Below are 15,410 nucleotides of genomic sequence, written 5' to 3'. Positions count from 1 at the left end.
ATTTGTCCTAACCTGCCAGTTTACCTGCATTTTTAAAGCTTGACGTCTCTGAGGCAATGGTGCTTTATTTTTTGGTCCTGTATCCATAGGCCTATTTTTGTCATGTTGTTCCCGTATGTCTGTAGCAAAATGAGACTTCTCTGAATTCCATAGTACTTTCTCAAAGGGATTAGATAGTTGAATTATATAGTGTGTTTGCAGACACGGTAAGTTTTGGGTTGTCATTAGAGCTCTCAAACAACATCTTTGGTCTGCTTCAAAAAATATTCCAGTATTAAAAATTTGTGAAACTGCTGCAGGTATCATTCTCTTCCTTTTTATTAAATGTTGTTTACTGAGCTTGGTGCAAGTTCAGTGTCAAAGTTGAGAGAACAATAGTGTTCTTGAGAGAGACAACTATTACCATCTTCGACAGGCAGCTACAGTGGGATACACATCAGCACAAACACAAAGAAAAGGTAATTGTCACTTACCTTGTAGTAACTATGATTCTTTGAGATGTAATCAATATAGATCCCACAGTTCTTGCCTTTGAAGACTTCAAATTCCAGCTGTTTTGAATTATGAGGGAATGGCTAGAAGGTCATGTCAGATTTTCCCCTTCTGACCTCCCAGCGAAGCATGAAGAGGTACAGGGCACGTACACAGTACCAGCAGAAAGAGCTGTTAGTGATGTTCCGAGCTCATGTGCTTGGAAGGGGTGCACTTCTGGAGAAAGCTATTTCAAAATAGATGCCTTTTTGTTTGTTTGTTTGTTTGCCTCCTGTGAAGTATTAAAAGTGATAAGAATCCAGCAAAGTTAGGAGAGGTGATTTAGTTCTCCAAGAAATATACTGAGTTTGAATCATGAAATATTTAGCTATTTGCAGTCTTTCATTGCTGCCAGTGAAGTGAACTGATATAACAGATAGTAGAATCTGACCCTAGAGACTTTGATGAAATATATTTAAACAGGTAAATTCATTAGATGATTAATACAAAAATAAGAATTTCAGCTGAAGGAGGGACAAAATAATAATGGTTAATTCTAGCAACGTGCCAGAAATGGTGGTGGTCAGATTTGTGTTTTAACAAGAGGTGGGAGGGGAAAAAAGAAATAAGGTTTTAGGGTCAGGGAACATTCTACATTATCAGACTTTGACAGGCAATTTAAGGTCTGAGAAAGAAGAGTAATAGTGGAGTCAGAGACTTGGAACAAAGAGAATATGTCATCTCTAGTGGGGATTTCAGTCTTTGAAGCATTCAGTAATAGGTCTTCGGTTGCATTCTGTGGGTTTTTTTTTTGTTTGTTTTGTTAGTGCTGAGCTTAAGGCAAAGACCTGGCAGAGAGGGTCTTAATTCTGCAGTGTTTGCTGTCTCCCTAACTAAACTTACACTGCAGTCTGTTTGTCTTAAGTAAGGGTTGCCATGGTCAATACAGAGAGATTGAAAGATTAGAGATGAAACCAAATAGAATGAAGAATTGCTTATCATTAGGATAGAAGGAATGAGTAACATCGACTATAGCAGTGATCTATTCCAGGGACAGAAGGAGGAGAAGAAACAAGATGCTCTGAATCATCTTCCTTGTATTCAGCACTAATAGTTAAAATACATCATTACAGAAGAATTTTCCAGTGTATTTTTATTCCTCAGTAGCACCAAAATACTATTTCATCTTTGGATGTAACTGCTCTTGTAGAATAAGCAAATCCATGTTATCCCAAAGGAAATTATAGTAATTATAATAAAAATAATTTTTGGTGGTATCCTAGAGTCATTTGAAGAGAAGGAAACCGACAAGCAGACGGCAACAAGTTGCATATGTTATGTGTATCATAGTATATCATTAAGGTGAATTGGTTTTCCATATTTTTGCTCTAAAAGTTTAGGCAGGCGGTAGAGAATCACAGGATGGCCGAGGCTGGCAGGGCCCTCTGCAGCCCATCTGGTCCAACCCTCTGCTCAGGCAGGGCCACCTGGAGCTGCTTGCCCCGGACCACATCCAGGTGGCTTTGGACAATCTCCAAGGGGATTATGGAGAATGAAGTACTTCCGAAACCTACCTTGCACATTGTCATTACTACAGCAGATAATACCCATTGTCTCCAGCCCTACTAGTGGTCCTGGCCTTGTGCTGTAGACTAGCATACAGGATTAGCACGAAACTTGAGGTTTCACAGGGTCTTGGTGACAGCATGGAAAGGAGTGGTAAAGTCATATGTTAGCCCTATAATGCCCACAGCACCCTTCTTCCTCTCCTCTTCGTGGCTAACCAGAACAGATCCATCTGCTGCAGAAATCATTTATTTCAGTAGGTCACTTAGGAGCTCACTTAAATGGTTTGTCTCTTTAGAAGGATCAAAAATGGAAAAAAAAATAGGAAAGGGCATAATTACTGCCTATCTTTTTGAACATCGATTTGGGACCAGTAAAAGACTCAAAATGAGACTGGTGAGCTTTTTGTCAGCTGTATTCACCAAAAGCGCTGTGTCATTAAAGGACAGTGGTAGTAATTGCTTAATGCCACTGCTAAGTTGAACTATTAGTCTCTGAATGCTTGTTCCTGTAATTTAATTTTTTAATGTATGACTTTCTGTTCTGCTGCAAAGCATGGAAAGCCATTATTTATGTGATTTGTCATTGTGGTTAAGAGCATCAAATAACCTGTATCCTTCACCACCAGCAATGCATCTGTTTGGCCTCAACTGGCAGTTGCAGCAAACTGAAAACGATACCTTTGAGAATGGAAAAGTGAATTCTGATACTGTGCCAACACATCCTGTAACAGTACCTGCTGGAGAAAATGGTAAGTGAAACACACCAATTCCTTTCCTCCTTTCAAGGTGTTTCCTTTCTTTGTGTTTGGTTTACATCACCAGACTTTTCCTTCAAAACTCTGTACTTAAATGGAAGTACAGAACCTTTGAAAATAGTAGTAATTCAAAATAGGCATGCAGATATGAAACAGAAGTTGTATTTCAATTGGAAAGAATACCTAACCTAACATGTGAAGGTAGTTATTAGTCTTCAGTGATAATCTTGATCTTATTAGGAAAGCTGACTGTCAACCAAAATTTCTTATGGGATTTTACAAGCAGTATTGGGTATGGACAGAAAACCTCTTGTCATGCTCAAAAAAGTAAAACCTCTTACTCCAAAATCCTTGATAACCTAATGATTTTTGTGGGGTCCCTGGAGGATGCAAGTTGGTGCTGAGGCTGGCTCAGACCATCTTCCCTGAGGGTTCCCAGGCTGCAGAAATGGCCACAGGAAAGCCAGGGTGCCCAAGGTGACAGAACACGCTATTTCATAAGGGGAACTTGACACAAGATTAAGACTTCAGGAGTCCTGTTGAGCTCTGGATAGTCTTCAGACCAAAGCCTTGTCTGCGACAGAGGGACATAATCAACCCTTTTCTAAAGGATCAGCACCAGAAGAGGCTCCACAGGGGGATTTGCATATTTTTCAAAGCTTCTCTGTTAGCTGTGCGTAGAAGTCAACTCATGACCAAGGAGCTTCCTATGGCATGATGACCTTGCTACAGAATGCCTCTTGTTTTTTTCTGATAATGAGGGTGTTTTGTTTTTTTTTCTATTTCTCTCTGAAACATAATAGGTCATGTGTACTATGTTCATTTGTTATCTAAAAATGTCTAGCGTATAATATTGAGTCTGAATCATCCAGCCAATATATAAAATCAAAAAAAAAAAAAATTTATTAATTTTGTTGTAGGAGCTTTTAAAATACAAACCACATAAAGGGATTATTTTTTATCGACCTTTTTCATGTTGCCCTTTAAGATTCTCAAAACATTTAAGAGCCTGTGCACTTTTGGCTAACAGAGGCTTTAAAATCAATAGTTTTTGAATGGAAAACTTGATTTAAATGGTTGATGAATGCGGTATTTGCTTCATTACAGAAAAATCCATTTTCCCTTTCGCAAGGTAGAGCTGACCTCCTTACCACTGAGGAGGAGGAAGCCTCTGCCAGCACTTGACATCTTGAAAAATTTTCAAGTTATCACAGCTCCAAGTTATAGAAATGATACAGCTCAGTTCATTTTTTCTTACATCTTTTTAAGCATATGAAACTTCTCCAGTAGGACTTTTTCCTTTTTCATTTCCTTTACCCTACCGCCTTTTTCTTGCACTTAGATATTCATTATCTCTTTCTGTGTTCTTACTTGTTTTGAATGAATAGCAAAAAGCTACTGTATGGTTAATGAATATTGATGCTGCAGTGACAGCTCATCATCCTGCTGTCTTCTGCTCTGAGGAGCCAAGATTATTTTTTTTAAATATACATATTTTTTTAAAATATACACTTATTTTTGTAAATATTTTATAAATATAAATTAGTTTTTCCCCTTCATCATTTTTATTTTTTTTACAAATTAGAAGCTGTTATACTGTGCCTCAAAGATAAATGGAAATAACAAATACATTGAATCCTTTTTTTCTTTCCTTATGTCCTTAAACACTATACAAGAAAATAGGGTTAATTTCGTCCGCTGCTAAAATGCTATCCTCTGCAGAATATAGTAAGTGGTTATTTATCAGCATACATCAATACTAAGCAACAGATGGACCAAAGAATACACATTTTAAACCACAAAAGGAAAGTTAAGTAGAAGGCAAAGCGTGGTGATGACTAGGTAGGAAATTTAATGAGGGGGCCCCTGTGCTATCACACTAGTTACTGAAAACTGTAAGGAAGAATCAATAAGGCCTTGATTTTGATACCTCGGCAGCCATACAGCTTTCAGTACTCCCCAACTCTTCAGCCCCCAGTAATATTCGATACTCCAATTCAGACGGGAGAAGTTTTCATTGTTACGGGGGCCATTAATTTTTCTTGAGTCTCCCTCACGTAAGTTTTGAATAGTCCTGAGCCAGTTTTGGTCAGAAAATCATAGCCCTTAAATGGGTGGCTTAGATCCTAGATAGCCATTTGCCATTCACAAGTACAGATACTTTGTGTGATGAATTAGTAAAGCTTAAACTTTAAAACGCATTCTTACAACCCTTGAAGAAAATTCAGCTGTGGTTTACCTAGAAATAGCTAGTCATAAACTGACAGTAAAAGCATGTTAAATCATCCTTAGATGCAAATCATTTGTTAAATGAAGCTTGAATCTCTGAACAAGCCTTTTCCAAAGATTTTGTTTGTTAGTTGTTTTTTTAGTGTTTTTTTTTTTTTTTTCCCTTTCTTTCTCTCCCAATGCTTTTCTCTGTATGAAGAGTAAGCTGCTGGCAACCTATCACCTGCTTATCTAGACAGGCATGATTCACGGCTGCATAAGGTAGCATAAGAATATGTATTTTGCCTAGAGATGATGAATTTTGTAGGGCAGTTCAGTTTAGGTTTTCCAAAATACTTTGTAAGCCATGCTTGATCACATCCACCACTTATTTGAAGTGTATCAGTGCTTCATTTGTTTTTATAGCTAGGCAATAGAAAAGAAAGGTTAAAAAACACAGAGCTGAAAATTTGTTTAACCATAGTGCTCTAATAGTTACTCACACCTCATATGTTGCTGTATTTATTTTATGTTGTATAAATCAATGTGCAGTTCAGAAATACCCTTTATTAATTTATGCTTAATTGAACATGTTTTTTGTTGTCATTGTTGTTGATGTTTTTAAATGCAAGGGAGAAAAAAGGGAATGGGAAAAAAGGCATTTCTTCTGGGTGACTTAAATGCAGGTTTTGAGAGTATACTGACTGAAATGTAACTGATATGCCTTGCACTTTTTTGTTTTGTTTACAGTGTATCATGTTAATTGAATGTATAGTAACTTCTTAATTAGATGCTATATTGATTTTTTTCTATAAAAAGTATGTATTTAAGGAGTATTTTGATTTTGTTTGTTGAAATAGTTGTTGCAGAAGGATATATAGTGATGTCTCACAAAAAAAGATCTGAATACAAGGTTATTCAACGGAATGGGTGAATATGCTATTGATTGTCTGTAAATCCAGCTTTGCAACCTAATATTTTAATTAGTGCTGCCTATGAAGGATGGAAAATGATATTATATGTGACACTATACAGCTATTATTGTTCAGCTTTTTTGTGTTTTGGTTGTGCATTCATTTTCATTCTGTAATGGATACGCAATTCTTTACAGAATATCTTGTGTATGAATCCCTAGAATGTTTGCAGATAAGGAGAGGGAGTTTGGCTTCATGTAATTTTCATGATTTTGTGAACTATTCTTCTTTTACAATAACTGAATTTTGCTTATTGCTTTAAATATTTGTTCAGCTCAGGATTTTGTCCACTCTAACCTCAGACAGTCAAAACAGAATTTTCAAATAAGAAATATAACAAATATTTTATCTATTAATTAACTGCAATGCATTGGATTGTTTATCTCATGAATACTCAATATAATGATGTATAGTATGTGATACAGCAAAATAATGTATATTGTAGATTAAATAATAGTACTTCTAGTACAAATTATGATATAAATATTATTTACCTATAAATTCTTTTGGTATTTTTGTTTTCTTTTCATGAGGGGCTGGAAAAGAATATTTTTTTTTGTGGTAGAGAAGTAAAATGAAAGGGAAAATATTCAGGAGGATAGCTGTTTTAAAAATAGGTTTCATCTTTGGACTATTTTGTCATTATGGAATTGTGTGAATGAATGTGACATTTCATATTTGGATTTAAAGCTTTGGACTTAAAGCTCTGTGTAAGAACTGGTACCATTTTAGAATGTGAAAAGAAAATGATGAAACTACTAACATTTTCTTATTCCTCTTTCCCCAGGAGGGAAAAAGAATAGTTAGTACCCTGTTCTTAGGAGGACAAAAAGCTAGTGATGACTTTGAGAGAGGTAGTTTGGCATTAAAGGGGCATGTGGCTACAGAGTAAAAGTACCATTTTTGATGAAGAAAATGGGAGCCTGTAAGATCATTACCTGCTAAGGATAATTGCTGAAGTCCAGTAATAGCCATTTCTGACATGTTGGGCAAAATATTTGTTTGAAAAAGAGCACCTGTTCAAGCTATCTAGTTCATCTTTTCTTACGGGTATAAAGAGGTCACTGTTTTTCATTTCAAATATACAAATAGGGGAAGTTGTAGATCAATACTGCAAACAAATATTTATTGTTTAGTGATTACCAGCCATCAGTTCTTGAATTTATACAACAAAACACGCTTCAATTTGAAGTTGTAAGAAACATACCTTTAAATGAACTGAAATAGTAAATTGAGATCTATCTTCTAGCGTAATGTATAAATATCACAAAAGGTTAACTCCAAAGTTAGAAAAGCATCAACGTCATCCTGAAAAGAGTAAAAAAATGTTTCTTCCAAGATCAGATATTTCACTGTCTCTTGAAAGCAGAACGCTGATCAATATGATGATCCTGTAAGTGAGACATTTGCAGTGACTGCAGCAGTGTTGCGGCGTATCCCTGACGATGATAGGAGCCCCCACTCAAGGCTTCTCAGTAGTGCTTCTGTAGCTGCTTAATTCAAAAGCAGCCTCTCCTCATCTGGGATGCACAAAAAGTGGTGAGGATCAATCTGTGACCTCACCTGGCATTTCAGATTTTAATCATTTTTTTTTCCAAGTCTAAATGTTTGCAAAAAGGTTGTGTCAGTTTGTTCACTCAAATGATGAATAATGTAGAATTTGAACATAGACGACAGGGCAGCAACAGAGCGTTGTCACTTCTTTACAACACTCGTACGCAAACAAGCCAGCATCTCTTGAACATGGTTATCACATTCAGATGGGTTTAGTTCAGTCCTTATAATAGACTGCCTGCTGAAGAAAGGAAGTGAATTGGTAAAAAACACAGCTGACTACAGGGTTGTGACTACACTTCCATTCTCCTTTATGTTGCTTCACACAAGGCTCACCTTGATGAGCCAGCTGACTAAATGTGGCATTGCTTGCATAGTCCAGAGCTGGCAGGTGTTGATAGGCAAGATCTTAGGCAAATCTTTTTGTCTTAGCCTAGATTTGACAGCGCTGCTGCTGTTGGGTCAAAGTAGGCCTTGACCCTGGCACCAGGTTGAGAGAGCACTTGTGTGCAGCCACACAACGTGGATATTGAGCCTGGGCATCAGGTCTGAGCCTTCAGCCACAGACAAGCTTGATGCAAGCTTTACTAAGCCATCCCAAGTCTTAAACCTGGATGGTGGCAGTTCATTCAAGCCACTTTCTTAGTGTGTAAGTCTTACTAGTTCTTTTCCTTTAAGTCTAGCAGATGGAAGATGCTCCTACAGCTAAGCCTCAATTTGTTTGCTAGTGAACAAGACAGGCTTATAATCTTTGCCGGATTTTAAAGTATGCCTGTGCAGTGCAGCCAGGGACAATGTGGAGATCTCAGTGCTGTCACAGACCTGTGCTATCCCTAGCATGCAGCCCGGTGCCTTGCAGAGTTATCAGCTTGGTCTGTAACAGTTCTGCCCCATCCATTTACTTGACAGCGCTTCACTGGCAGGTCACAGACTATTGCAGATCAGATGATATTGTTCTGCACCCGAGCTGTACTGTAAATACAGTCTTTCTTGCTTGCAACTTATCCACTCAAATAAAAAGTGTTTGTAGTGGATATGTGAATTTTGTGACGTTCTTTTTAAAGCCACAACTGGTAATCCAGTTTTTCAGTGTTAGCATTCAAAATCGCATGTTAGCATCTTCCTCTCTACTTCTGGGTGTTTCCAGAGCATCATCTCTTGGCTTCTAAGGCTAACTGATAGTTTCATTAATGCTTCTTAAAGCAAAATCATTAATACCCTTCAGGACTATGTTCTTATTCCTAGTAATTGGCCTTCAGGGTAAATACTTACTTGTAATATGGAAGACAGTGGAAGTACCAGACTTTGACATGTTACTACACATTTTAGTCAGGAGACAGCATGGTCAAGAAGGTGGTAACAAGATTGGGGCTGAGGCCAGGGAGCACAGAGGACCTAGGCTTTATGGGGAGTGAAGGCATCAGGATGTAGGCACAACAAAGGAAGAAACATTGCCTTCCTTTTGGAGAGAAAAAAAGAAGCCTAAAATAGAGAACCAGATCTGTAGGCATTGCTAGGATTGTATATACATGCTAGAATATTTGATTTAGAGAAGACTGTGTGTATTAGTTCTCTTGACTGGTTAGGTTTATCTGTTTATCTTAAAATCTGTCTGCTGCGTTTCCCTTTTTCCTTATACTTTTTTAGAATAAGTCTTTATGCTGGCAAACACTGTCTTTTGAAACACTTGACAAAAATGAATTGTTTAGTGTAGATCCCAAAGCAGTTTCTGTAGTGCCGGTGCTCAGGGAAGTTGCAGTATTTTTACTTGATAGATACTTGTGTTGTCTTTGCTTTGTTAGTTCTCAATCAGTGAACTCCCTGGGACCTTACATTGAGAAAGATTGTCAAGTAGCATTTTATGAGGTGGTTCTAAATATTTGACAGTTCACATGAAGGGTGATTGAGAACAGAAAAAGAATACTAATTTTTTCTCTCTTATTATTCTAACCTGTCAGGAAAATTAGGGGGATTTGCACAAGAAAACAACACTATAGATTCTGGAGAACTTGATATAGGCCGAAGAGCAATACAAGAAGTACCCCCTGGGATTTTCTGGAGATCACAACTCTTCATTGATCAGCCACAATTTCTAAAATTCAATATATCCCTTCAGAAAGATGCATTGATCGGAGTATACGGCCGAAAAGGCTTACCACCTTCACATACTCAGGTGAGAACTGCTTTCATTAAAAGTATGGTACATTATTGAAAACTGATAGTCTGTATCTTTTGTATCTTTTTTTATTCCTCGGGATAACATGCTTTTCCATTTTGCTGATTTTTAATCTTTATACTTTATTGATCTCATGTGATGTCCAAAACATACATAATCCCGTAAGTGGTGGGATCTAAAGTGTATAATGGGGGTGGGCGAAAGGTTCTTATTTACAAGCTGCATGAATTCTGTGTGCAGTGATGATGCTTTACATATGGGATTGTTTCATGCAGAATTTATATGTACTTTTTTTCTTCTCTAGGATATAGACATATCCTTAAAAAAAAATAGCAAACTAATGCAGTTTCCTATGGTCATACATGTGGTCATGTGTGCATGGCAAAGGTTGCATTTGCCAAATTTCCAAGCAAAAAGAAAAGAATATTTTAAGGAAACTTCAGTTTGCGCTCCAAGCAAATACTACAGCATTTACAGTTTGGTGGTTCACTAAATAAATACATAAAAGGAAAAGTATGTAATATGTGCTTATGAAGATACAGTGAACTGGGGTTGTGAAAGTGTCAGTTTTCAGTAGACAGCTGAACTGTCTTAAAACTGTTCATAAGTGTCCCAGAAGGATTTACTCTGCTCACTCCTCAAAAGGTTTCTAGCGAGACTTTACTGCATGTGATTATGCTCTTGCCTAGTAACAAAGAACCAATGTTTATCCATAGTTAGAGAAGTGTTGAAGCAAAAAAGAATAAATAGTCTTCTGGCAGGATTGGCAGGGGGAAGGGAGAAGCATTGTCTGAAATGGTATTTTGGAATCAATTGTATTCGGATCTTATTTTTAAGATTTAAGATCCTCCACGTTCAGATTGCTTTCAGCTGGATGGTAGTCCAAGTGCTGGCTCTGAACCATTGTTCCACTTGAAAAGGGAGTTGAGCTCGTGCACTTCTACCCCATTTATAGAATTACGCAATATCTTACCGATTTTTTAAGTGTATAGATTTGCCATGAACACAGCTCTCAGTATACTAGCCTAATGGGATAGTTGGAATGAAGTTTGGCTAATTATACCCAATACACAGTTGCAACTTCAAATTCAAAAACTGCAAATTTCAATTTCTCTCTTTGATCCTTATTTTTTCATTTTGATTAATATGTTGTTATATTACTGAAAGTTATTTCTTTAGGCATAAATTTTAAAAGACCTAGAGCATAGAAATATTCCTAATTATATCACCTTTTTAGCAGGTACTGTCTCATACTCATACGAAATTTTGTCGCAAATTATGTAGAAAGAGCCAGCAAAGGATTTTCTTGCAACTAAAATCTCCAAATGTTACATTAGCTTGAGTTTTTAGTTTAGTTTCCATTAAACTACAAACAAGTTATTGAATGCAGAAAATGCACTTATGTTTATTTAAAAATTTAGTCCTCATAAAAAATTATTACATGGATTTTCTTCAGACCTTCACATTTGAACACCCACCCTTAGGCTGACAACAAGCATGAGAAATTCTAGCTCAAAGAAAATTGATTCAGAGAGTTATCAGCCAATGGACATAGGGGTTTGGAATACAAATGCCATCTCAGTGATAACAATAATAACAGGAGCTAGGGAAATGCGTGTGTGGCAAGAATGAATAAAAATGAAGAAGCTGATCTGGACTTTGCATTTATATGAGAAGTTATGTAAGTAGATATGTCTGTGAGAAATGATCCTTCCTTGATTCCTTATCCTGGCAAAAGATTGAGATGGGGTGCCCTATATCCAAAAACTCTGAAAAATAAGATAACTAAATCTGTTTCCCATCATCGATGTTGCACAGACTCCTTTCCCTTTGGATTCCTGCTATGCAAGTGCTTATCCACGTTTAAGTATGATAAAACAGAAAGAAACACGCACAAATCCTGCTACTACATCTTCTGTAGATTCTGTGACTTTTTGGATACATTGTTCCCAGGATATAGGTCAAGCTCTCTTGTCCTATTTTTGTCTGGTATAAAATTAGAGTATTTTTCACAAACCATTTGACTGACACTTGATACCTTGACAAATTAGGCATGCTTACTTAGCAGCCCTGGTGAACTTGTAGGACTGCTGAAGATTCCCTAGGGTACAGGGTTTATTAGAATGTTGTTAAGGCCTGACTCCAGTCATGTCTGGTTTAGATGCCAGAGATTAACTATCTTTATGTAATCTCCTGAAAACACAGGTATATAATGAGCAGCTGGAGCAGGAGGGGTAGGGGGGCAGATAGCCACGTACCTGCACGTGGGGGAAAAAGAGTTGAGTGAAATGTTTCTCAACAGTTTAAGCCTTTTTGCAACAAAGCAAAGTCCTCATCAGGGTCTTCATGATGAAGACGCAGCTTCTATGAGTAAAACACATATTTTGCCAAATTAGCTTACATATAGAAAATAAAGGATTAAGGCTAAAGGACATCTAATGAAATGGAACACTGAGAGGGCTGCAAGCATGAATCTGTTCTTTGTTTTCTTATTTCCCCTAACCCTCATAGCTTGTGTTGACAGAGTTCTTTGCTGTGAGCCAGCCATAGCCAGCAGTGGCAGACTACCAGCTAATTGTGCGGCATCCTTTCTTTGGGTGAGGCAGCTTACTCATATAAGCTCCAAGGGTCATAGGAGCATGTTAGAAAAACACACGGATGGCCATGCGGGGTCTGATCAAAGGCCCATCTAACTCAATATTCTGTCTCTGACACTGGCCATTAGCAGATCTGTAGAGATTAATATAGCAGCATGACAGATTTGTAGTTATTCTTCCTAGAATACACTCCTGGCCTCCAGCATTTTAAGGCTGAAGGACTTCCTGAGTCAAAGGTCCTGTCTTTATATTTTATAACCTTTGAAAGATTTTTTTTTTTCCTGGTTACCTTTGAACCCCTGGAAGCTTTTAGCATCTGTGACATTTGCATCAAGAAGTTTCACAGTTTAACTATACATCTCGCATGATATATTTAGTGTGTTTTGAGACTGCTTCGTTGTAGCTTTACTTTGACACCCAGCTGGCAGTCTTTTGGAAGAGACAGTGAAGATTTTCCCAATAATTTCTTCTCAATCTCACCCATGATTTGTAGATCTCTAGTGTCCTGAAGGACTAGTGTTTTTTCCAGCCTGTTCAATCATTCTTTGCATGAAAACCGCTTCAGTCCTTTGATCATCTTTTTCCTTTTCTGAACTCCTCCAGTTTTATTGTAGCCTTTTGAGATGGGGAGGCCAGAATGGCAAAGAACACAGCTGATGTCGAGCTGCCATGGTTTTGTTGAGTGCCTTAATGCTGTCTGCTGGGTTTTTTGTTCGTTTTGATGGGGTTTGTTTTGTGTTTTTTGTTTTTTGCTGTTTGGTGTTTTTTTTAATCGTAGAACTGAAATTTCCTAAGAACTGTCTACCGTAGCTCCCTGATCTCATTCCAGAATGATACAACTTGGCTCAGAGCCCTTCTCTAGATGTGTAAAGTTAGGGTTGTTTCATGAGGACTTCGTAGAGCAGGATCTCACCCATACATATATCACATTATGTTTGTGTCTCTTGAATGCTATCTACTCTTATCTCCAAGTCACAGAGTGACAAGTGCTAATAGCAAAATTTATGCAAATGAGCAACTGCTGCCTGTTTCTCAAACGTCAGTGTTTGAATTTTCAGATCTTGTGTCAAATAATAAAGAACTGATTACTACCTGCACCCTGCCAGCATTCATAAAGTTTCTGTACCAGCTGTCCCCGTCCAATATCTTTGCTCACACGCCTTTGATACCCTGCGTGCGTTACCACCACCATCTTCCTTAGCTCCCTCCTTAAAGCTTAGGTCCTTCGATGAGAATCTGCCTCCTCTCCATATGCAAAACCTGCATGTGACATTTTCCACTTCCTCCACTTCTGTTTCCCAAACCCTTCACCTGTTTATCTATGTCTTTGTTGTATCCAGTTAAACCAAACAGTAAAACGAAACTGGAGTCTTTCATTCCATAGCTGCATGACCTTCTGATGCTAATTATCCTACCACTGTAATGGCCATAATGAAAGAATGCCAGAAATGAGCTTGGGAGAAATCTCAGTAAGTTCATAGCCCTGTCTTGGAACAGGATGGGCTGTATCGAAACCATTCGTATTAGTTTGTTAGTATTTCTTCACAACGTAATAACACAATGCAGCAAAATTAATTCTCCTTCTCTCCCACAGTACAAAATAGTATGAATACAGCATGTAGGAAACATTTTCGATATATTGTAATCAGGACAAAGTTTTTGGTTTTGTTTCTCTGTTCTACTTAGGTACCTATTATCAGTCTCAAGCACAGCCTCTGTGTGTGTCACAGACCAGTCTGAGATGCATAGTTCTCTCTTTCTGGGGAATCATAAATAAATCAACCAGAAATAATTGACAGTGGCTGTCCATTCAGAACCCAATCAATGCAAGCCTGAAAGTCTTTGTGACACTTTCTAAAAATGTCAGTTTCATTGCAGCCAGAGAATCAATATGTTTATTTAAAGAGACTTTAAGAATAAAAAAAGGACTTTGGTTTAAAGCAAAACTGAATGGAGTACTAGGGCAAATCAGCACATTTAGACTCAATATAAAGGTAATTAATTTAGCATCATAGGAGGGAAATAAAATTAGTATGTTTTTTGCTTATGAAGATAATTGTTTTTCCCAGTCTGTTTCTGTTATTCTGTCCTACATTAAAAAAAAAAAAAAAAAAAAGGCCTTTAAAAGGGTTAAGATCAATTATTGTTTGCTGGGGGACAGACTGAACAGTAAATTCCCCTCTGTACGGCTTTTAAAATGTAGTCTAAAATGGTGCTCTGGTAACAACATCTGCCCTTATTATGTTACAGATACAAAATCACTAATTGTACTGTGCTCATCAGCCATTAATATACTCTTTGTGGTCAATCAGGTAGTGTAATCATTTGCTCCTGTATCAGAAATATGTTTTTTAGCTGAAATTGTCCTACATAAAAATGACCCTCTGCAGTGTACAAATTACAAGGTCACTCCTAATGTCCATAAATGACTTGTTGAAGCACAGAACTGCCTGGGCTTTCTCTTTTTAAAAATATTAGTGAACAGCATGAGTAGGAAGAAGTGTTCTTGAGTCTAGTGGGAGGGAAAAAAATACAAAATTGTTTTTCTCTCTCAAGCATAATAATATAAATATTTAATTCTCTGACAAATGAGAATGTTGACTGGTTTTGAATAATCGCTCTCTCCCAAAACAGTTGCATTCATTTTCATGTGGTGCTGCACGTACAAAGTGACGGCACATCAAGGTACTGGCTCCTGCACATACTAATCGCATTTATGTTCTGTTCTGCTTGCTCAGACATAGCTGGGAAGGTGTCTCAGGTGTTGATAGAGGCACAGTAACTATGCATTTCTTTCACATCCTGAATGGTTGGAAGGTAAATCTGATTACTGTGGAGGAACATTCTTACAATACCAGTGAATTTTGACCTGCAAGCCTGCAATTTCAGGAAGAGAACAGGGACTTAAGCCCTATGCTGGGACAAAGGCTATCGTGTTTTCTTTTGTCCTAGGCACAGTTTCTGAAGGCCACAAGTCAGGGCATAAAACCAATGTTCTGGTCCTGGTAACCGATGTTATCCTAGCTCAGGTGAATCAGTGCTCTCACATCCTGGCCTTTACTTCAATCGGCCCTGGATGTAATTCCATTTGAAAGAGTTCTCAAATA

General features: G+C 37.6%; 1 protein-coding gene across 3 annotated transcripts in view; it reads left to right on the top strand.

Annotated features, from left to right (window-relative positions):
- TENM3 (teneurin transmembrane protein 3) overlaps positions 1-15,410 on the top strand; it is a 417,392-nt gene that overhangs the window by 318,969 nt on the left and 83,013 nt on the right. For all 3 annotated transcript variants that reach the window (XM_082759677.1, XM_082759679.1, XM_082759678.1), the window contains 2 exons: positions 2,666-2,788; positions 9,489-9,703. In XM_082759677.1, coding sequence (XP_082615803.1) covers positions 2,666-2,788; positions 9,489-9,703 — 338 coding nt within the window. The remainder of the gene's footprint in view (positions 1-2,665; positions 2,789-9,488; positions 9,704-15,410) is intronic.

Source organism: Aythya marila (assembly GCF_965140915.1).
Source record: "Aythya marila genome assembly, chromosome: 4".
Classification (NCBI taxonomy): Eukaryota; Metazoa; Chordata; class Aves; order Anseriformes; family Anatidae; genus Aythya; species Aythya marila.
The sequence above is the reverse complement of the archived record's forward strand: the minus strand, read 5'-3'. Positions and strand labels throughout refer to the sequence as shown.